The sequence below is a fragment of the Taudactylus pleione genome, unplaced genomic scaffold (genome assembly GCF_031769625.1).
Source record: "Taudactylus pleione unplaced genomic scaffold, aTauple2 ptg000184l, whole genome shotgun sequence".
NCBI lineage: Eukaryota > Metazoa > Chordata > Amphibia > Anura > Myobatrachidae > Taudactylus > Taudactylus pleione.
Window position 1 is genome coordinate 1,700,983 of NW_028284586.1, and position 24,553 is coordinate 1,725,535.

General features: G+C 44.4%; 1 protein-coding gene across 1 annotated transcript in view; it reads right to left on the reverse strand.

Annotated features, from left to right (window-relative positions):
- The window catches only part of LOC148519686 (uromodulin-like), a 52,441-nt gene that overhangs the window by 13,525 nt on the left and 14,363 nt on the right, over positions 1 to 24,553 (reverse strand). Inside the window, exons 7-13 of the mRNA XM_088476190.1 lie at positions 21,414 to 22,208; positions 10,948 to 11,043; positions 8,210 to 8,418; positions 5,442 to 5,602; positions 4,185 to 4,430; positions 2,651 to 2,813; positions 555 to 633 (exon numbers count right to left, since the gene is read on the reverse strand). Of these exons, the coding sequence (XP_088332316.1) occupies positions 555 to 633; positions 2,651 to 2,813; positions 4,185 to 4,430; positions 5,442 to 5,602; positions 8,210 to 8,418; positions 10,948 to 11,043; positions 21,414 to 22,208 (1,749 nt within the window). The remainder of the gene's footprint in view (positions 1 to 554; positions 634 to 2,650; positions 2,814 to 4,184; positions 4,431 to 5,441; positions 5,603 to 8,209; positions 8,419 to 10,947; positions 11,044 to 21,413; positions 22,209 to 24,553) is intronic.

The window sequence follows — 24,553 nt, forward strand, 5'->3', positions numbered from 1 at the left end:
CTGCTGCTTCAATGGAAGTCACGGCTGTACTTGCAGATGTGCTGGGAGGGGAGTAGTGCTGGGTCCCGATCACTGCTGACACAAAGGAGAAGGAGCCGCGGGTGCAGTGACCGGGAGGTCCCTCTAATATAGGCGGCTGCGGGATTAGCTTCCTGCATCCGCCTAGTGGGCGTTTATGGCTGGTTGCATCAACCATGTCAGGGAAAGCCAAGCCTGGTGTAGTCACATCTGATGTGACCGAGCCTGGTAAGTGGTTAAAGACCTACTAATACTAATAGGTATATTATTGTACATAGCTAATGATAAATATAAGAATGTAGAATGTAGTACTGATGGGCATATTACTAGTATAGTATGGACTTATTAACAATGTGTAACATACATTATTATAATGACATATAACTAAAAAACTAGGCTTATTACTGAAATATTACTATTAATTACACTTTATATAACTTAATTATCATTTCTGTCCATTGTCTTATAATATAATCATTAGCATTTGTGCAATAACATATAAATTATATTTTTCACAACTTGAAAACATACTGTACCTCCTCGAATTATTGGGCCAAGGCTCAACTGATAGCTTTTGTCAGATGCTGCATTACGGAGCCGAGCTCCGGAACATGACTGCAATAGATGGAATCATTTCATTATTATAGAAATCTAGATTACATTTTTAAATAACCACCTATCTTGTATATAATAGTGGTTCCCAAATTAGGTGCCAGCATGTTTCTTCTGCTGAGCTGCTCGCTGCCTATAAGCCTTACAGTAACAGTGTGGAGCCATTTGCACAGACTGCACTACTTGTGTGTGACTGTGCTGCTTGCTACTAATTCAACTTCCCCTCCATTATCCTACTCCTTCTCTGCAAGCAAAGTTAGAACAGGTTAATGGGTAATGTTTTTTTACTGCTAAGACATTTTCTGCAAATATTTATCTCTGCTGACAACCAAATCCAATGCTAAAGGTGAACGAGGTTCCTGCGCAGTATACTGGGCATCCGGCAGAATTCAATGTAAGTGTTTTCCCTTCTCCTCCTGACTCTGGTTCACTCTTCCCATGTGTGTTACATTATCTGTGTGTGTCTTTGCTACACCTCTGTGCCTGTCTCTGTCTTCCACTTGTATTAAGCTCTCTGTCTACAATTTTTAATGTGGACATGTTTCTGTCTCCCCATGGGTGCCTGTCAGGTTGACCATTTGTGTGTCTACCGGGAAGTAGTTAGCATCCCAGCAGACGGGATGCTAACGGTCTAAGTACTGGCTCCAGAATCCCAACAGCAGTCGGGATCCCGGCTCCAGAATACCGACCACCGGGTTAGGTTTAGGGTTAGGGGTTACAGTGGCAAACGCAGGATTTCTAGAGGGGGGTTTCCAAATGCTTGATTTTAGAGCAAGTGTGGCCAGTCCATGAAGAGGGCATAATTAGCACTTATCCAGCTTTTATATGTTACATACAAAGTATATTGTGTTTTGCCTAATTCCAGCATATACAGGACCAGCGATCACAGTAAGCCATTAGATGCGGCAGTAGGTCCATCCTGTCTGAGCAGGATGTTTTTCTTCAGATGTGAGCACCATTCCTGAGCATTGGAGAAAGTCCGGGAGTCTGGGGGAGCAGCAGAAGAACTTAGCACTGCCCTGGACATATATGTACATATTGTTCTCCTTATGTACTGGATAGTGTATTATTATACAGTATTAATAATTTACCCTATTGATGGTCTATAGCAGTGCACCCGTACCAGTGCATGTTTTCCACATCTCCTAGTTGGTGCACAGGTTATTTATTACTAGCTGACACATTTTAAAAGATCCACAGTTGGGGATAATCATTTAATTTGTGATACTGAGAAGAATATGCAGCGCTAGTAACATTCTATTATATTACTATTTCTATTGTGATCATGGTGTGTGCTGGGGAGGGGGGTTTCCAGGCAGACGGAAACCCCCCCTGCGTTTGCCTATGGGTTAGGTACTAGGGGAAGGGTTAGGCACTAAGGGAGAAAGGTTAGGTTTAGGGTGTGGGGAGGAGAAGGTTAGGTTTGGGCACTAGGGGAAGGTTAGGTTCAAGCACCAGGGAGGGACGGTTAGGGATGGGGGTAGGGATAAGGGTTATCATTAGGGTACTTACCTGTTAGTGTCAGGATTGTGACTGTAAGAATGCCACTGTCGGTATTCTGGCAGCTGGCTACCACTGTCCTCATATCCCATCTGTTCCCCCTACTTTTTTATGTGCTTAAACAACCCACTTACTCTACAACTTCTCCACTGCTCCCCCTCACCTTTCCCCTCCTACAAAAATATTAGTAATGTTATGCAACCAAATTCATTTTATTAATGTTTAAACTAGAAAGGCAAGCTTAAAATAGAATAGGAATTGTTTTTAGTTTTTTTTAATCCCTCTATGGTTATTTGTAGCTTGACTATGACTCTCGTCTTAAATATTAAAATGACTAGGTTATCATAATAATCTGTATTGTATCATTCCTGGTGTTCAGCAAGTGGGAATTTTTCCAACTTGAGTATATACCGTAAAAGATCCATTTAATTTTGTTATATTTCTTATTAAACTGTTTAACCTGCCACCTAGAGTATATAAATGGTACAGAAAAAAGAGAAAATGTGACAGTCGTACTTACAGGTACACACGATCCAGCGGTATCATCACACAGACTTATAGCGCAGTGCAGGTAGACATTGTTGTAATTGCCAACAAATTTAAAAACTTGGACAGAAAATCGACCTTTCCTTGAGACTCCATTTTCTAATACACTGATGGTCGAGTCTTGTCTGTTAGGGCAGCTAAAAAATAGAAATAAAATTGTTGTTTCTTCTATTTTGTTATCTGTAATACCTAATGACTTATTCTACACATTGTACCAAGAGAAACCACCAACACTGTAGCATGAACACACTTCCTTGGACACATACTGTACAATCAACATATGTGGTCTTTTACAGGCCAAGCAGTTGCAAATGTGATGTGTAATATATACTTTGTACAGAGCAGTGGGCCTAATTCGGACAAATCCGACACACTTACGTTCAGACTACTTACTGCTTTCTGATAATTGGAAAGTCCGCCTGTGTATACTGTACAATGCATGTGACTGAATGTGGAAGCCTATCCCGCCTACTGTCGCAACTGTCATCTTTAGTATTGGGACATTTACCCACCCTATGCTGGGTACAAAAAGTCTATCTGGAACAGGTGTGAAATTTCCACTCGCACACTACGATCAAGCACAGAAACTGGCATATACATACCCATGACACTCCAATAACACTGCCATGAGATGGAACAGTTCTGTGCGTTCACACAGTTGCTACCCAGTTACTGCCCAAAAATGTCCATATAAGGGGCGTTTCTGGGCGATAACTGGATGGCAACTGTGATGGATGAATAAATCCGTGATGGGTGCATAAATCCATATGCACTAGCAAACTCTGGCCCTGATTCAGAGCCGGTCGCTCTGACAGAGCGCTCGCTCTGAATCAGGGCGTCTTTTTTTTTTATTTATGGAGCGGCCTCCTGGCCGCTCGCATTGCTGTGGGTTACCACCCACAGCTAATGCGAGCGGCCAGGATGATGGTCACTATGGTGAAGACCATCGCGACCATCGGGCTTGCAACCAGACCCTTGTGGTAGGGTCTTGTGGCCGCAAGCCCCCACTTGTGATGTCAGTGGGGTCGCCCCCAAGCGGTAGGCGTTCTCATGGGAACGCCTCCGTCTGGGCAGCCAACCCCCAGCCCGCCCACCAAAGGGGGCGTGCTGTCACTTAACATCAACAGCACGCCCCCTTTAGTGCGAGACCCGGAGCAACGGATTGCCCGTCGCTATCCAGGTCTCGCGCATGCGCACGATGGAGCTGGCTCCATCGTGCGCATGCGCTCTGGGCCACCATTAACCCGATTGCGAGTGCTCAGCGCTCGCGACCGGGTCAGAATCAGGCCCTCTGTCCAATTGAGTATACCTGATCCACTACATGCACAGACACAGACTTATTTATTTGGCCCATGCGCAATATGCTAAAATCCGCGAGCTCCATCAGCATTTTCACTTGTGTCTGGCTCAGAATTAGGCCCAGTACCTTCAATTATAATTGTATGAATTATTAGCTGTTACGCTTTATCCATCCATTTATTTTACATGTATCTACTTATGTACAGTACCTGTTTATGATGATGTCATATTTCACTGAATCATCTGGGCTTTCTGTTGGGGTTGCGTAGCAGTGTTTCATAACCACAAAATGCCGAGAACTGTCACCTCCCTGAACGATAACACCGACGTACAGAAGAGAATTAGATGACAGCACAACATTTGATCCTTCATATGGAGTCAAATAGCTGCTGTCCTTATAGAGAGCCATCAGGGCCTTGAATTCTCCAGTTCCTCCAATACTGATATTTGTGGAACTATAAATAATACAAGGTTAAAAGTGAAAAAAGGTTTTACCATATGTGAAATCAAATAAATTATTTTGCATAACAATTTTCTGAATGTCGTGAATGCTAAAATCACCAACAAAAGTGGCCATGGTTATTTGTATTTAAAGGAAGTGGACTTCAAACTGACCCATTACAATCTTTCCTTACATGACATATGGTAATTTGTTACATATACTGTATGGAGACTTTTGATGCCTTTGTTACTTCTATAGAACTAGTAAAATGGACATGATTTGCCCCTGTCAGTACCTGCACTAGCCCCCTGTAATGCTAAACTGTCTCAGTGTTAGTTCTCCTTTGCTGGAATGTCCCCTATCCACTCCATTCCACTCAATATGTGCATGTCCATCTCAGGATATGCCATTCTGCATTAATAGTGGGTGTTTGGCATGTGATCTCCCACTCTGTTCCTGGATTTCCCTTCCTTCCTCTCAATTTTTTTTGGGGATGTCTTTTGTCGGATTTTGAGTTGTTGGCGGGAAAGAATGGCGGTCTAGTAGCCACCCGCTGCATTAGTGAGGTGCACTCCCCTTCAGTACACAGGGAAGGCTGAACTCATTCTATTGGGTCAGCGGCCCACCTGTACAGGTTGGCTTTAGGTGTGTATTTGATATGAGAGTCAGAGACCTCTCACTTCTCTGCTATTGTTGTTAGGGCAATTGGCCCATGCAGATGTTTGAAGTGAACTTGATTTAAGTGAAGTAGCTCCACTGATTAGCTGGCCGTTCTTTCTTCTGTCACATCACTATTTTCATGTTCACTACATAATAAAGCTCACCAATTGCACATCACTTATGCCTCGTGTCATTATTTAGAATTATATATGTTTATATAATCTTTAGGTTTATGGATATGCACTACGACTTTGTAGCAGATGCCGTCATCAGCCGCTAGAGCGTTAAACTTCCTCTGATTCTTATATTGGCTATACTGACTAATATAGGTTCTAGTGTAGAGGAAATGTGGCAATAGAGTTACCTAAAAAATGGATTCACAACTGTAGTCAGACTGATCAGCATGTCCAGCGGGTATGCACAAGATACTGATACAGACAGCTCTTCACGCCTCTCAATTATTCCAACAGATTCCACTATTACAAATTCCAGAGTGTTTTCATACATTGCATGTGTTGAATTTTTCTGTACAGAGTATAAAAATATATAACCTTTTAGAACATTACATTACAGTCAGACTGGCTTATTTGGCAGTATTGTGCAATTTAAATTTTAAACCCATTTCTCCAGTAAGAATATAGATAACTTTTTTCTAGTACAGCTTCAAAATAGAAGGATAACACCTGACTGGTAACTAAGAGCTAAGGGCCTGATTCAGCAAGGATCGCAGTCGCTAATACGCATGCAATCTGCCGATTGTTGCATACTGCACATGCATCACAGTGCGCATGCGCGAACCAGTGATTGCAATCGGGACTGCGATCGCAGTGACTACGCAGACCCATTGCAGAGAAATTGACAGGATGTGCCGTTGTGTGGGTGATGGGGGGTGGGTGAAACGCAGATGTGCCAGTGCGTTTGCAGAAACATGCATAAATTATCCACTCTGATGCCCTACGCAGCCATAGCGTGCCATGAAGTTAGCAATTTCTGAGTAAGGTCTGACCTTGTGCAAGTGTGCGTGAGGCTACGATGGTACTCGATTGTACCGATGGTTTCGCAGTCTTGGCAAACATTACGGATGTGTGTAAGGTAAAGTGGGCATCCTCATGTAGTGCTGCAACGGCATAGCGATTGCAATGAATTAGCATTCTATCGTAGTTGAACTGCGTGCGTAATCGCAGCTGCAATAGCGATCCGTAGTGAATCAGGCCTTAAGACAGGTAGCTACCTAACAGAATAACAACCTAATATAATTTGTTTTTAGAATTTTTTTGGAGAATCCGACTTTGTATCCTACAGACTATTTGCAATGAGTCATTTTTACTTTGTATTTTGATGAGCAAGTAGAGAGACTAGCTGAGTGATTTGCATACTATTAAGGCTGATCAGAATGCTCATTAATGAACTATTAGGGCTGAAATGAATAAAGTGGTGGCTTTTTATTTTACTTTCCATTTATTTTAGTGTATGTACTAAAATATATATATATCATCCTGGAAACAAGTCCCTGAGCCACCCAGTGGTTTTATTATTCCTGCCAGGCTCAAAGCCAAAAATCCTTAAACCTTAATTACTGTACTAAAGGAAATAATCAGTGACAGTGATTGTCGCAGCTTTATTCAAATACATTAAAATAAATCAGACAGGGTGGTGAGAAAGCAGTGTACTGTATACCATTAACAAAACCCTCTGTAAGATAGCGACCAGTTCCCCCTGAGGAAGTGACTGACTCGCCATATCAAACCGTCAAGTGTTACCCAACCACACTTTTGCCCTAAATGGCCACTAAATAAAAATAATAGTTACATACTGTATATAAACCACAAGTCGGGTGGGTGGATGGGGATCACATTTGGAAAATAATATATTTCCTCTTACTGAGAATTTAGAACCTCAACAAACTCCTCCCCCAAAATATGCTATTGGCTAGGAAGCTAATTTCAAAACTTGTCATTCACAGTTCTGCCCTTAACTAAACCATGAAACCTTGTCTGTCTTGCATAAAACCTGGCCACTCACAGACTCTCTTATTTAATCCTTAAGTCAGAGGTTCTCAAACTTGGTCCTCAGGACCCCACACAGGTCACATTTTCCAAGTCACCTAGCAGGTGCACAGGTGTATTCATTACTCACTGACACATTTTCAAAGATCCACAGGTAGAGCTAATTATTTAACTTGTAATCATGTGAGGAGACCTGGAAAACATGCACTGTTTGGGGTCCTGATCTAAGTGTTTGGTTACTATCTTAAATGTTTTAATAGATAATGCAAGTACATTGAGACATTATTAATCTATTGGTTCAAAGTAAAACATGCTCTATTATCCCCATCCCTGCTCCAACACTTCTCCGACAGATGTCCACTGCACAGAATCTGCACTGGAGGCTGGGATGTACTAAGGTTGTGGTGACCATTCCGCCAATCACCGCAACCTTACTAATCGCATATGTATTAACATATGCGATTAGTATTGCAAAGGACAGTTCTTGCGATAAGAGCTGCCCTTTGCGAAGCAGCTGACGCCAGGTGACGGGGTCTCCATGGGACCCCGATACCTCCGAGCCCCAGGTGCTTCCTGCTGGTCACCTGTGCAGGAAGCCCCGGTTTCCTCCTCCTCCTCCTCCTCTCTGCACCTGAAAGAAGATTAGGAGGAGGCGGAGGACCCAGCAGGAGCACGGGATGGCAACCACGGAGAGCAGGCGAGTGGGGGCCAGCGCTCGGCGATGGTGGGGCGGCGAAGCAAATGGAGCAGGGTGCGGTAAGAAGCCCATAGGCTTTTCTGGCGTTACCCTTCACAACGAAAAAAGGGCGGCCGCGGCTTAGTACATATGGAAATGCGGTAAAAACCACGAAAATTTAGTTTTTACCGCATTTTTCCTTTAGTACATCCCAGCCAGAATCTCTCAGTAGTGATAACTGATATACTTGTGAGATTCTATTCAACGTCTGTGCATATATTGTAAATAGAACCAGAAGGCAGAATACAATCAAAACCATTTGCTGAGTTGTCGTATTTTGCTAAATGTTCCAGATCCTATTGCGGCATTTTAAATGTTAAAAGTTTGAGATGCATTGAGATTGAAATGTATTAAAATATCATAGATAAGTATTTAAAGAACATTACATACAATTATTTGAAGTCCGCATTTTCCTGCTTGAAGTGGAGACAGTACGGAAAATGTGTTCTTGATGGGCTCATCGTGATATCCAAAGCAGCTGCTGTCCTTCAGAGTCATACTACTGGCATTGAGGTTTAGACTTTTCAGTTGACATTTAGAAAATGTGACTTTCATTTCATGGACTCCGCAGGTCAGCTCAGGTCTTATGTCTGCAACAGCTGAAACATATCTAAACGTTAAAAGGTTTTTCTATAGAATACAAACTAATAAGTTACACCACAAAGCTATGCATTAATTAAACATTCATTATTAAAGTAGTAATTTTAAATGTACAAGTAGTATCAGGAACTTGGGTCCTCCTTTGTTATGTACACCCTTTCCCACCAGCCCTTCCACCCCAGGTCCAGGCAAGCCAGGAAATTCCAGGCTGCTAGACAGATACATTAATCTAGGTTTAGCTTTACCTCTTTTTAAACCACACTTTTCCCACTGCCTGCCCCTATGTCAATTAAAGTTTTTTCCTTAAATGTAATCAGCTGATGGACCAATTAAAGGTTGGTATCTATGAACACTTTCAGAAGAGAGTACACCAACATCAGGAGCACAGAGAGAGTAAGGGGGTGCAGGTATAAAGTACCCAAATCTGGGCCTGTCTGGAAGCCAAGGCCTTCCAGAGTCACAGCCACATCCCAAGAGAGATTTGCCACCCCACAAGCCTACATATTTGGTCTCATGTACCATAGTACTGAGGTCCAACTTTACTCACTGCAGCTAAGATCAACATTGTTCTTCTATACAGGGGAGTCACTTAACTCTCTGCTTTCATGGCTGAAAGGTAAGAGATATACTCAATCTTTATTGTACCAGAAGAGATGGCAAAAGTAGTCACATTATGACGATAGTTTGTTCTGGATTACAATAGTAATCTAGATCAATCTCTTAATTGCTTCTGGACTAATGGAAACACCTCATTTGAAAAAACTGATGATTACCGGTGGGAGAAGTCTGTCTCTCTTCAGAGGAGTCACATGGTCTAGTGACACCCAAAGCGCACTGTACAACCCCCCCCCCCCCCGCGCGCGCAGCAAAGACGAGCACAACCAAAAACGGGCGTGGCCTTACAAAAAGAGTGAATGACCTTGTGGTTAGCCCTATTGCATCACTGCAAGGGCGTGCCCAGCATCCCCAGAGATGCTGGGCTGCCCCCGGAGGTTAGTGCCTGCACTGCCGGCTCCTCCTGTCACACTGTAGCACCCAGTTTTTGTCACTGAGGAGGAGCCGGCATTTTGGTGTCATCCCCTCCGAGAGTGACACCCAAGTTCGGCCCGCAACCCCACACCCTCATAGTGACGCCACTGATTCGTCTCACCTGATGCCTCCTACCGTATACAAGTAGAATCCACTGATTATGTAATTATGTAGCAACACAGTTGGAAAGAGGGCCCTGCTCGCATGAGCTTACATTCTAGATAGACTGTTGTTGGACACAAAGGAGGAGTGGGGAGCAAAGTTGGGTAATGTAATAAAGGCCAGAGAGTTAGGAGGAGGGTAATGGAGAACAGAGCATACAGGTTATCACTTGCATCTGACAATGGGGCTGCAAATGGAAGACTATTTTTAAAAAGTTTGACTTACATGTGTTAAATTCATATAAACTCTACACAAGTGGCATATGGTAGCCTCCGGGGTATTGGCTTCTCTCGGACATTTTAGTTTTATACTAGTACCAGTATGTTGAGAAAGTTACCTTTGTCCACATTTTTTGGCATTATCCCAAACTGACAACCTTCCAGTCAGAGATCATTAAATTACTAAAGTCAGCAATGGAGTAACAATCTCTCTCACCTGAGTTTTCTTCAAGCCTTTGGGTAAGCAAGCATAGGATTAAACAAGTGTTACATGTCACCCTTGCACTTTCCTTGATTATTAAATGAACTTGGTACAGAAATAAAATGGAATGCATCACAAGTAATCTGCACAAAGTGATCCCTTTGAACAAAGGCCCTCATTCAGAGCCGCTCGTTAGCGGCAGTACGCTCGTTCCGAGCGATGTTTGCACATCTGCGCATGCGTACGCGTTTTAGTACGCATGCGCGAACCAGTCAGTGCGGCCGAAAATCCTTTGTACGCTATATAGCGAGTGCCTGCTATTTTGAGTGACAGAATGAGGCGTATGTGGGTGGTAACAGGGGAAGGTGCTTGAAAATGGGGAGTGGAGATCCGAACGCAGGCGTGCTTAAAGGTCAAAACGGGCGTTTTATGGGTGTGTATATTTAAAACAGCAGCGTCATTGACCACGTCACTGGGTTATTTTATAGCCAGAACTGCACGCAAATTTGTGGTAGCAAACACCAACCACAAGAATAGCGAGCAGTTCATACGCTGGTCGATGTACTCGATTAATCTAATAAATAGCGGACATGACGTAGGATGCGAGCGGCCAGGGGGCGTTTTTAAGAAATAAACGAGCGTATGTTTTGCACGCTCGTTCAGACTTAGAGGTGGGAACAGACAGCAATGTGCGTACGGATCATTTGAATAGCCACCCCTTGTTTTTAAACGAACGACCGCAAATAGCGAACGGCTCTGAATGAGGGCCAAAGTCTGGCTCATCTCTGTAGGCTGTTCTATATTAGATTGTCTACTGGACAAACATATACAACCAATACCTGGCTATGATCATCATAAAGTAGTTTTATGCTGCTCACACGTACAGAACCATCTTGTGTATACTCAGCTAAACATACCAGAGACTTCATATTTGCAGTAACACCCATAATTTCCATCTTTCAGCTTCCATTCTTCATCTGCTTTACATAATGGTACACTTGTCGTGCTCGGGTCTAACAGAAGTACAGAGAGTGTTCAGAAAATTAAATAAAACATACAAACACTCATACAGTCCTAAAGTTAAATACATTAATCAGTTAATTAGCCCCCTCCTCTCTGTGGTGCAGTAGACTCTGGCATTGTGCCATAGTGTACTGTGCAGGTCTCCGGTAACATGGCACCCGCGCCGTAGCCCTGGAGACACCTCTACTGTGCATGCACAAATCTCCAAGGAAACGGCAGCCACACCATTTTCCCGGTAATTTGTGCCGCTACTGCAGTGCTAATGCGGGAATCCGGAGAGGTAAGTAGCAAATATGGGTGCAGGGTGTGCGGTGTGGGCCCCCTGGACCCACGGACCTGTGTGCACCACCCCATTGTCTGTGTGATATTGTGGAGAAAATGTGTTGTAACACCAGATATAAAACAAATATTACCAGATGTGAACCTGCTGTGCTTGTTTGCACGTGGCACTGGTTTAATCTGATTTTCATCTGTTGTCCTACAATGAATGATAAACCTTTCTATGTAGACCCCACATACAGTTACTCCCACATCTTTCCTTTATTAGGCAGAAGGTGACTATAGAAGAGACAGGAATAGATAACTATATAAAGGCCAAGGTTGGGGCAGACATAAATGTTTCAGAGTTGGTAGAACAGGCTGTGTCCACTGTAGCAAGTAGCGTCAAGAATCAGTTGAACTGATTTAGAGTTATGATGGGTACACACAGGGGTGTATCTATACTGGGTGGAGGGTGTGCGGTGCACACGGGCCCCTGGGTCCATGGGGGCCCGTACAGCACATCCTGCACCCATATTATCTAAAACTTACCTTCACGAGGTCCCACATCAGGTGTCTCAGCGCTGTTTAAAATGCCGGAAAATGGCCACCGTGCCCATTATTCTGGGGTTTTGCGCATGCGCAATGAGGAAATCGCTGGGAAAATGGTGACGCGCCATTTCCCCGGCAATCTGCACAAGCGCAGTAGAAACTGGGCACACTCTAGTGCCCAGAGTCTACTGATGCTGCGGTGGCCGGCCAGCCGCGTCAGTCGGCTGCCGGGGAGAGAGGAGGGGGCCCCGGACGGGGAATGGACATGGGCCCCTTCCCCTCTTAAGACGCCCCTGGGAACACACTAGGTTGTTGTGTACCCAGGCCGACATATCATGCCGCGGTTACACATTGAGCGATGTACTGAATGAAGGAACAATCCCTTGCAACATGCATGGAGCCGCAAGCAATATCATCAGATTTGTTGTGCAGCACATGTGAACACGGGAGTGCACATATCGTGTATACACACTGCACGGTATGCACAATATGTTGTTACGTTTTGGCCAATTCGTAACGACATTATCTCAGTGTGTACCCAGCTTTAGACTCAAGTATATTTTGGGGACCAATCCTGCAATTTCTCGAACTGCACATGCTCCACAGTGGAGCAAATACCACTATGAGCAACTATGGACGAGAGTCGTATATAACCCTGTTTCATCTCATTTGTGGTTAAAGGTCTATGATGAGCTGTACGCATGCAAAGACCCATTGAATGGTTTTTATTTGCTATATTTACTATACACTAATGAAAACTCAATGCAAAAAATATTTGGGACTTACTTAATACTACCAAGGATATAGAATATATATGCGATGATCAATAGCAACATATTCAATGTCCTCCACATAGACCATCCAAAGCAGAAATGTGATTGGTTGCAAATTTGCTTTACTTGCAGTTTTGAATGAACCCTTATCTTATCTGTGTCCTCAGATATGCAGCGCCTATGTAATGTCAGTAACGGTTAATGCAGAGTAACCCTAAGCAGAAGCTGAAACCAGCACTGTAGTAGTGTTAAAAGATAAATGACCGTTGTCATTGCTCTCCAAGGGAAAATGTTATTTTTTTTTAAATCATAAAAGTTTAATGTTTTAAAGGAGAACAAATATAGCCACATGTGGTGATATACAGTACAATAATATTATTTTTGGTAGTTCTGCAAATGGAGCCTGACTGCTCTTTATTTGTCTCTGTTATCAGCAGGTGTATCAAATCTGCCCTCTATATTATACATAGTGCTTGTGTTGTGCATACTCTAATTCCAGTGGAGAACTGAGTGCTGGGAGGTATGAGATGAACAGCGTACACTCATGCGGAGTATTCAATTAATGTCTGTGTAGTGCCAGTGTACGGACTGTTTCTCTGCATCTCAAGACTTGTGCGAAGAAAAGTCTCTAATGTCGCCATACCATACTGTAGTTATCAGTGAAGTGTGCAGACACACAATGCGTCCACACATGGCCGATAATTGAATACCCCCACTTTGTCTAGATTTTTCACAATTGCTCACTTGATACACTCAGGCAATAATGGTCCTTTGTGCCTCCCCTATGTAACATGTCAATCTTGTGTGATGTGTTACGTTGTGACAGCAATATAGGGCCTGATTCATTGCTATTGCGATCGCAGCTGCGATTACGCACGCAGGTCTACTGCGAAAATATGCTAATGTCTGCAATCACAATGCCGTCGCAGCCTAACATGCATCTGTAATACTTAGCAATATAGTGAAACCATTGGTAACATCAAGTACCATCGCAGCCCCATGCACAGTTGCACAAGGTCTGACCCTACTTAGAAATTGCTAACCTCATTGCACGCAGTGGGAGCTCAAGCTGTGTATACCATCGCAGTGGCTAATTTATGCATGCCCCCGTAACAGCGGTCAAACGGACTGACACGCCTGCATTTTGCCGACCACCCCTCCATCACCACGTCCAAATGGTCACTACCTGTCAATCAATAGTTAAAAGAGTGTTTAAACCTATTTTGGCGCTCACCCAATTGTATATGAACTAGTATGGGAAACAGGAGCTATATATATATATATATATATATATATATATATACTGTATATATATATATTAGGGATGAGCAGGTTCGGATTTCTGAAATCCAATAGACCCCCCGATCTGAGCCGGGAACCGAGTCCGGCTCGGGTTCTCCCGCCTGACTCGGAACTGAAATCAAGGCAAAACATCATCATCCCGCCTTCCGAATCTCGCGGGTTTTGGATTCTATAAAAGGTCCCCGCATCATCGCCATTTCTCACTTTGGCTGTGGACAGTAAAGAGGGAGGGTGGGAGTTAGGGCTGGCTGGGCTGTGTTGTGTTGTGCTGCTGTTGTCCATAGGGGCTGTGTCCACTCCTCCAAAGTCCATAGGGGCTGGCTGGGCTGTGTTGTGCTGCTGTTATCCATAGGGGCTGGCTGGACTGTGTTGTGCTGCTGTTGTCCATAGGGGCTGGCTGGGCTGTGTTGTGCAGTCAGTTGTCCATAGGGGCTGTGTCCACTCCAAAAGTCTATATGGGCTGGCTGGACTGTGTTGTGCAGTGTCCCATAAAGGCTGTAGTCCTAAACGGGTGCTGTAGTGTCGTCCAGGGGGTGATCTGTCCACCAGGGGTGCTCCCCCCAAGTACAAACAAAACATTTATTTCTGTGTTTGTGAATTGTGTGCACTGTAGCTGCACGTGCATCAACAAAGGAGCAGCGCCAAGCGTGCGCCTGTGTCATAAGTAAAGGGCCGGCTGGCTTATCTCTTAAAGGGTGGTGTAACGCCCAAAGTGCACTTCAAAAAAATAAAATTCTTCTTTTCTGTGTTGTGAATTGTGTGCGCTGTAGCTGCACGTGCATCAACAAAGGAGCAGCGCCAAGTGTGCGCCTGTGTCATAAGTCTGTTAAAGGGTGGTGTAACCCCCAAAGTGCACTCCACGAAAAATAAACAATTCTTTTTTTCTGTGTTTGTGTGTGAAATGTATGCGCAGTAGCCGCATGTGCATCAACAAAGGAGCAGCGCCAAGCGTGCACCTTTCTCATAAGTAAAGGGCTGGCTGGCTCGTCTGTTAAAGGGTGGTGTAACCCCCAAAGTGCACTCCAAAAAAAAATAAAAAATTCTTCTTTTCTGTGTTGTGAATTGTGTGCGCTGTACCCGCACGTGCATCAACAAAGGAGCAGCGCCAAGCGTGCGCCTGTGTCATAAGTCTGTTAAAGGGTGGTGTAACCCCCGAAGTGCACTCCTAAAAAAATAAAAAATTCTTCTTTTCTGTGTTGTGAATTGAGTGCGCTGTAGCCACACGTGCATCAACAAAGGAGCAGCACCAAGCGTGCGCCTGTGTCATAAGTCTGTTAAAGGGTGGTGTAACCCCCAAAGTCCACTCCAAAAAAAATTAAAAATGCTTCTTTTCTGTGTTGTGAATTGTGTGCGCTGTACCCGCACGTGCATCAACAAAGGAGCAGCACCAAGCATGCGCCTGTGTCATAAGTCTGTTAAAGGGTGGTGTAACCTAAAAAGTGCACTCCAAAAAAATTTTAAAATTCTTCTTTTCTGTGTTGTGAATTGTGTGCGCTGTAGCTGCACCTGCATCAACAAAGGAGCAGCGACAAGCGTGCGCCTGTGTCATAAGTCTGTTAAAGGGTGGTGTAACCCCCAAAGTGTGCTCCACAAAAAATAAACAATTCTTTTTTTCTGTTTGTGTGTGAAATGTATGCGCAGTAGCCGCACATGCATCAACAAAGGAGCAGCGCCAAGCGTGTGCCTGTGTCATAAGTAAAGGGCCGGCTGGCTCATCTGTTAAAGGGTGGTGTAACCCCCAAAGCGCACTCCAAAAAAAATTAAAAATTCTTCTTTTCTGTGTTTGTGTGCGCCTTAGCCGCACGTATATATCAATATAACATAAATGGAGGACAAAACTTTGTCTGATAAAAATAAAATAGGGAAAGATTAAGAACTGTGCATTCTAAGAAGATATCACAAATCTCCAAGGAGAGTCCAAGTGTGATGGCGGTTGCGATGCCTGACCTTCCCAACACGGACGGGAAGAGGTGCCTCTTTCCACCATTTGTACGCCCTCTGCAAGTGCTAGGAGGAGCACCCACAGTCCACTTGCTGATATGCAAATTGAAGATGTCACTGTTGAAGTACAACAGGATGAGGATACTGGTGTATCTGGTGCTGAGGAGGAAGTTGGCAAGGAGGATTCTGATGGTGATGTGTGTTTGTTTAAATCAGGCTCCGGGGGAGACAGTTGTTGTCCGTGGGATGAAAAAGCCCATCACGGTCATGCCTGGGCAGAAGACCAAACATTCCACCTCTTTGGTCTGGGAATATTTCTATCCATATCCGGACAACAACTGTCTTGCCATATGTACCATATGTAAAGGTGAAATAAGTAGGGGTAGGGATGTTAACCACCTAGGAACATCCTCCCTAATACGTCACCTGCAGCGCATTCATAAAAAGTTACTGTCAAGTTCAGAAACTTTGGCTAAGGCTGTAAGCAGTCCAGGGACACCTAAATCCCTTTGTCCTGTTGTATCCAAGTGCCTGCAAACCACACTGTCAACTCCCTCCTCGTCAATTTCCTCCTTAGTCAGGATCGGAAGTAGTCCTGCAGGCCATGTCACTGGCATGACTGGCTCTCCTATCCGGGATTCCTCCGGAGGATCCTGCATTGCTACGCTGCCGCTGCTGCTGTTGCTGCTGGGAGTCATTCATCATCCCAGAGAGGAAGTAGGAACACCACTACTTTTACTAAACAATTGACCCTCCAACAGTCCTTAGCGAGGAGGATGAAGTACGACAGCAGTCATCCTGAAGCAAAACAGATAACTGAGGCCTTGACTGCTATGTTGGTGTTAGACGTGCGTCTGGTATCCGCCATTAGAGCAGTGGAATTTAGACAATTGATGGAGGTAGTGTGTCCCCCGTACAAAATCCCATCTAGATTCCACTTCACTAGGCAGGCGATACCGAGACTGTACAGAAACGTCAGAAAAAGTGTCCTCAGTGTCCTAAACAATGCGGTTTAACCCTATGTTCACTTAACCACGGACATGTGGACAAGTGGAACAGGGCAGACTAAAGACTATATGACTGTGACAGCCTACTGGGTAGATGCATCACCTTACGCAGCAACAACAGCAGCATCACCAGTAGCAGCATCCCAGAAATGCCAGCTCGTTCCAAGGCAGGCTACGCTGTGTATCACTGGTTTCAGTAAGAGGCACACCGCCGACAACCTCTTAGAGAAACTGAGGGAAATCATCGCCCAGTGGCTTACCCCACTTAGACTCTCTAACAATGCCACCAATATTGTGCGAGCATTACATCTGGGCAAATTTCAGCATGTACCATGTTTTGCTCACACAATAAATTTGGTGGTGCAGAATTTTCTGAAAAACGACAGGGGCGTGCAGGAGACGCTTTGGGTGGCCCGAAAAATTTCTGGCCACTTTCGCCATTCAGCGACTGCGTGCTGAAGACTGGAGCGCCAGCAAACACTCTTGAACCTGCCCCGCCATCACCTGAAGCAATAGGTTGTGACGCGGTGGAACACAACCCTCTATATGCTTCAGAGGATGGAGGAGCAGCAAAAGGCCATTCAAGCCTATACATCCACCTATGACATAGGCAAAGGAGGGGTATGCACCTGACTCAAGCGCAGTGGAGAATGATTTCCGTGTTGTGCAAGGATCTCCAGCTCTTCGAACTTGCCACACGTGAAGTCAGTTCAGACACTGCCAGCTTGAGTCAGGTCATTCCCCTCATCAGGCTTTTGCAGAAGCAGCTGGAGAAAGTGAAGGAGGAGCTAAGATGGAGCGATTCTGCTCGGCATGTGGGATTTGTGGATGAAGCCCTTCATTCGCTTTGCCAGAATTCCAGGGTGGTCAATCTGTTGAAATCAGACCACTATATTTTGGCCACTGTGCTCGATCCTAGGTTGAAAGCCTAAGTGGTTTCTCTCTTTCCGGCCGACACAAGCCTGCAGAGGTGCAAAGACCTGCTGGTGAAAACACTGTCAGCTGAAGTGGAACGTGACACGCCAACAGTTCCTTCTTCATTTTCTCCCGCAACTGGGGCTGCCAGGAAACAACTTAGGTATCCTAAGCAACCCGCTGGCGGTGATGCAGGGCAGGCAGGACCAAGTTTGGACATCTGGTCCGGACTGAAGGACCTGGCAACAATTTCTGACATGTCTACTGTCACCATTGACAGAATGGTGGAGGATTACATCGGTGACAGCATCCAATGTCAGACAGTCTGTACCTGTACTGGCAGGAAAAAGAGGCAATTTGGAGGCTCCTGTACATACTGGCTCTATTTTACCTGAGTTGCCCCCCCTCCAGTGTGTACTCCGAAAGAGTGTTTAGTGCAGCCGGAAACCTTGTCAGCGAAAGGCGTAGGAGGTTGCTTCCACAAAATGTGGAGAAGATGATGTTCATCAAAATGAATTATCAACTCTTCCAGGGAGACCAGCCTACAGAATGTACAGAGGGACCTGTGGTGGTGGATTCCAGCGGGGATGAATTACTCTGTGAGGATGAGGATGTACACAACACTGAAGAGGGTGAGGAATCGGTGGATGAGGATGACATCTTGAGGAGGATGAGGACGACATCTTGCCTCCGTAGAGCCAGTTTGTGCAGGGACAGATTAATTGCCAGCTTGTTTTGTGTGGGCCCAAATGAACCAATCATTTTAGCCACAGTCGTGTGGCAGACCCTGGCGCTGAAATGTTTGGTTTGTTAAAGTGTGCATGTCCTGTTTATGCTACATAAGGGTGGGTGGGAGTGCCCAAGGGCAATTCCATCTTGCACCTCTTTTTTTTTCTTTGCATTACTGTATGTACTGTTGGGGTTTAGTTTTTCAAACTGTCATCCTGTCTGCCACTGCAGTGTCACTCCTAGATGGGCCACGTGTTTGTGCCGCCCACTCGTGTCGCTTAGCATAGTCATCCAGCTACATCGGTGCAACCTTTTGGACTAAAAACAATATTGTGAGGTGTGAGGTGTTCAGAATAGACTGGAAATTAGTGGAAATTAATGTTATTGAGGTTAATAATAGCATAGAAGCAGAAAAACCCACAAATTCTGTGATTTTAGCTGTTTTTATGCTTTTTTTAAAAAAAAATACAGATCCAAAACACAAAACCCACAGCCCAAAACACGGAAGGGTGGTTTTGGCAAAACCAATCCAGATCCAAACCACGAAGAGGGGTATTCAATATGAAATGTAAACTATGCTGTTGAAGTTTACGTTGCATATCGGAGATTTTCCTGGGATAAAAAATCGGGCGCGCGCCCGCTTTATCCCCGTATTCAATATGAAAGCTACGAAAACGGGACCCGGCGAAGTAGGATCGGCGAAAAAAAACGAAATTTACCTGGAATAAATTGTAGGACCGCCCTAAAACTGTAAAAACATGGGGGATTACTATGGGTACCCCCGTTTTAGCCTGCAAATGAAAGTCGGGGATTTAAATAGCAGGTGTTTTTTTCCCGACATTGAAGAAGTGGTCCCATCAATTTTGGGGTACATGAAAATGGGTACTAGCATATTTTTATGTCCCTAAAGTATTTTTAAAAAAATTCTGCAACTATGCACCTGCCGCTAATAATCTATTCTAGAATACACCTGCAGCATACTTGCAGAATAGCCCTGAAGCTATTTCCCTAGTTTTAAACAATTTTTTCCCATTTTTTTTTTTCACCCCAATTTTAAAATTAATTTTTTGGGGTGTCCCTATTTTTTTTCAAACTTTTTTTGACACAGTTATTTTTAAAATGTCATTACCAGGGGTGCAGGCTATTTTTTTAAGCCTGCACCCCTAAACCCCAATTCTGCACTTTTTTTCGCCACCTATTCAGTGGTGAAAAGTTATCCCCGTTTTTATTTCAAAGACTTTTCGAACCTGCGAAAAGTCTTTGAAATTGAATACGGTGTAAAACCAAAACCTGCGATAATAAACACAAAACACGAAAAGTGGCCGATGCACACCCCTAATATATATGTATGTATATATATATATATATATATATATATATATGAAAATTTATTTATTGATACAATGTGGAGATAAATAAACATTAAAGTAAAAATGATACAATATTTAAATATGTCAAAAACACTTAAGATATTATAAGGACCTAAAATTAATTAAGACCTTGTGAGAAAATATATATATAAAAAAAAACCATCTGAATCAAAGACATTATAAAAGTATTTAAGTTTTTGACAAATTTAAATATTGTATCATTTTTACTTTAATTTTAATTTATCTCCACATTGTATCAATAAATTAATTTTAATATATTGTGGCAGTATCACCAGAGGTGGCACTGGTGAGCAGCAGATTCTGTGTGGGGTAGGGGAGATCTGCCCACACAGACTAGAAAGGCATGGTGAGAAGATGCTTAATGGCTGCCGAGGGAACTCAGTCCAGGGAGGACTGAGGTAGACCAGTCAGACAGAGCTCACTGTGCTAGCAAGCCAGTGAGGGCCAGGAGACCTAAGCCTAGACCTGTGAGATACAGGGCAGGCTATCCAACTCTGGGACTGAGCTATGGTACCTGCAAGGAAGCAGGTCAGACTGTGAGACGCGGCAGCCAACAAGCTAAGGAAGCTATACCAGGCCAGGAGGCCAGTGTCCAGTCCTGCATGTGGCAGGAAGGAACACAAATCTCAGAGACTGTGAGAGACTTTCATGCAGAGTAGCTGCTTCTGTAGAGAGGGTTCAAGAAATGAGCTAGTGGCCTAAGAAAGGGCTAGGAATTTATCATTTTGTGTTTGTACCTGATTATGCTGGCAGTAAAGCACCACGTTCATTTATTTTACTGGAATGCCATGCGTGGAGTCTGATTCTGCACCTAATCACTGCACCACTGATACTAGTTACCAAGCTAATTACCCCAAGTATCACAATATATATATATATATCCCGTTTCCCATACTAGTTCATATACAATTAGGTGAGCGCCAAAATAGGTTTACACACTCTTCTAACTATTGATAACTGTAAGGAGGTAGAAAAGACCTCCTGTTAACCCTAGGCAGTACCCTGATCTGTTTTTTCACAGCACCTTTAGAGAGTAGGAGCCCAACGTGAACCCCTATATATCAACTACCTGTCAATCACTCTGCAATGGGTCTACATAGACACTGCGATCGCAGTGAGCCCTTCGTGCACACACATTGTGATGCATACACATTCGCAGAATGCAACAATCGCCCTATTGCGCGCATAATCACAGTTGCGATCGGTAATGAACCAGGCCCATAGTCAACTATTCTGAAGTAGGCAGGTGATGATTGGTCATGAGGGATTGTTATAGGCTTAGACCCACTGGGCCTTAAAAGCTGCACCTGCCAAAAAAAAACTACAAAGTAAACATTTTCTACCATGTTTATGTAATACATTTAAATGTTTGGAAGGAGATCTGAAATCTTTTCATCTTGCATTTATCTGTGATTTTAAAAGTTATTAAATAGAGATCAAATATCAATTCTTAATTGGTAGAATTTGTCACACTGCACAATATATCACTTACCTGTACAATAGGATAAAGAACAAACTGGTGTTCCACTCAGTTTATATACATGATATCCACCAGGACAAGCTTTAATCTGGACAGTTGATGACCAGAGACAACAGTTGTTATTCCAGTTGGCACAAGCAATGCGATTTATTATACCATCGCTAACCATCGGATGAGATCCACTCAGCCACATTGGGGCATCTGTACCACAACTGTAAATTGGTACACAGGTTTCTGGCATGCGAACTCCTCCACTGCCAATAAAGCGATACCATCCTCTCTTGTCACTGTCACAAGAACGATTAGATCCATGAACATTGGATGTACTTCTCCAGGTTTCATTGAGAACGATGTGGTCTGAACATGGATCAGAACACTGGTAAGACCCAAGTGATTTCAAGCACTCCATCCCTAGTCCACATGCACCTCGTGTACATTCATCAACTTCACAATAGTACCCGTCACCAATATAGTCATAGGGACAGACACAGGAATAGGAGCCCTTGTTGGTAATACATGTTGCTAATGAATGACACCTGTTTAGGTCAGGACTAGAGCACACATCAATCTCAACACAGGCATTCCCTGAAGAGTTGGTATAACCACTTGGACAGACACAAATATAAGATCCAAATGTATTTTTGCAAATGCCAACAGAGCAGTTATTGGACCAAACATAGGCGCATTCATCGATATCAGAACAGGCAAAGCCATCTCCAATGAACCCATCCTTGCAGGAGCATTGCACAGAGCCCAAAGATTCTTCACATGTAGCATGTAGGTGACATTCTGAACAATGAGCTGCAGCTGGGGAAAAAGATGACACTCTCTAAATAAGTTGGAAAATAAATAATCAATCAATCAACACATCCTTTCAATGCACTGAATAGATACTGTATGAGCTAACAGTGCAAGGAATTAATCTAACTACTCCTTCAACAAAAACTACAGTGCAGTATAGTAAACTTAATACAAAAGACATTGCATGTTAACCTACGACTGACATTTTATGCCTAAGTAATATTAATAAATGACTTGCATAGTAAAAAGAAGTGTCTTAATTTAGAAGCAGGAGTGCTAGACCTTCTAACATTACTGCTATACAACAACTTTATTTAAAAATAAAAACATACTGTATTAGGCAGTTAAATAGCAACAGAAAAACAAAGTTGTTACAAGGTAGTGGTTTAGCCAGTATCGCAAAGGGCTCCCATGCACATTGTGGATCTAACGCAGTGGTTCCCAAACTTTTTCAGTTCAAGGCACCCTTAGGGCACCCCTAAGCCAAAATAGTTACAGAGCAGTCCCTTTTTTAAAGTAGTATTTAGGTCAGGACAGAAATACTTATTAACTTGTTTGCAAAAATAATACACATAAATCCAAGAACAAATAATGTATATATTTTTTTCAATTATAATTCATTTAAAGAACAATTTACAGCACTCATTAAGAGGAATAAGAACAAAGTAAAAACAATATGCACCAAAATGTGTCATCCTCCATGTGTTTGTCATTGCACCCCCTTCCTGCATGTGTCTGTCATTGCATCCCCCTTCCTGCATATGTCTGTCATTGCAGCCCCCTTCCTGCATGTGTCTGTCATTGCAGATCCCTTCCTTCATGTGTCTGTCATTGCAGCCCCCTTCCTGCATGTGTCTGTCATTGCAGCCCCCCTCCTGCATGTATCTGTCATTGCTGGACCCCTCCTGCATGTGTCTGTCATTGCAGCCCCCCTCCTGCATGTGTCTGTCATTGCAGCCCCCTTCCTTCACGTGTCTGTCATTGCAGCCCCCTTCCTTCATGTGTCTGTCATTGCAGCCCACTTCCTGCATGTGTCTGTCATTGCAGGCCCCTTCCTGCATGTCTGTCATTGCAGCCCCCTTCCTGCATGTGTCTGTCATTGCAGCCCCCTTCCTTCATGTGTCTGTCATTGCAGACCCCTTCCTGCATGTGTCTGTCATTGCAGCCCCCTTCCTTCATGTGTCTGTCATTGCTGCCCCCCTCCTGCATGTGTCTGTCATTGCAGCACCCTTCCTGCATGTGTCTGTCATTGCAGCCCCCTTCCTTCATGTGTGTCTCATTGCAGCCCCCTTCCTGCATGTGTCTGTCATTGCAGGCCCCCTCCTGCATGTCTGTCATTGCAGCCCCCTCCTGCATGTGTCTGTCATTGCTGCCCCCCTCCTGCATGTCTGTCATTGCAGACCCCTTCCTGCATGTGTCTGTCATTGCAGCCCCCTTCCTGCATGTCTGTCATTGCAGCCCCCTTCCTTCATGTGTGTCATTGCAGACCCCTTCCTGCATGTGTCTCATTGCAGCCCCCCTTCCTGCATGTCTGACATTGCAGCCCCCTTCCTGCATGTGTCTGTCATTGCAGCCCCCTTCCTTCATGTGTGTCTCATTGCAGTCCCCTTCCTGCATGTGTCTGTCATTGCAGGCCCCTTCCTGCATGTCTGTCATTGCATCCCCCTCCTGCATGTGTCTGTCATTGCTGCCCCCCTCCTGCATGTGTCTGTCATTGCAGCCCCCTTCCTGCATGTGTCTGTCATTGCAGCCCCCTTCCTGCATGTGTCTGTCATTGCAGACCCCTTCCTGCATGTGTCTGTCATTGCAGCCCCCTTCCTGCATGTGTCTGTCATTGCAGCCCCCTTCCTTCATGTGTCTGTCATTGCAGCCCCCTTCCTTCATGTGTCTGTCATTGCTGCCCCCCTCCTGCATGTGTCTGTCATTGCAGCCCCCTTCCTGCATGTCTGTCATTGCAGCCCCCTTCCTGCATGTCTGTCATTGCAGCCCCCTTCCTTCATGTGTGTCTCATTGCAGCCCCCTTCCTGCATGTGTCTGTCATTGCAGCCCCCTTCCTTCATGTGTCTGTCATTGCTTCCCCCCTCCTGCATGTGTCTGTCATTGCAGCCCCCTTCCTGCATGTGTCTGTCATTGTAGCCCCCTTCCTGCATGTCTGTCATTGCAGCCCCCTTCCTTCATGTGTCTCTCATTGCAGCCCCCTTCCTGCATGTGTCTGTCATTGCAGCCACCCTCCTTCATGTGTCTGTCATTGCTGTCCCCCTCCTGCATGTCTGTCATTGCAGCCCCCTTCCTGCATGTGTCTGTCATTGCAGCCCCTTCCTGCATGTCTGTCATTGCAGCTCCCTCCCTGC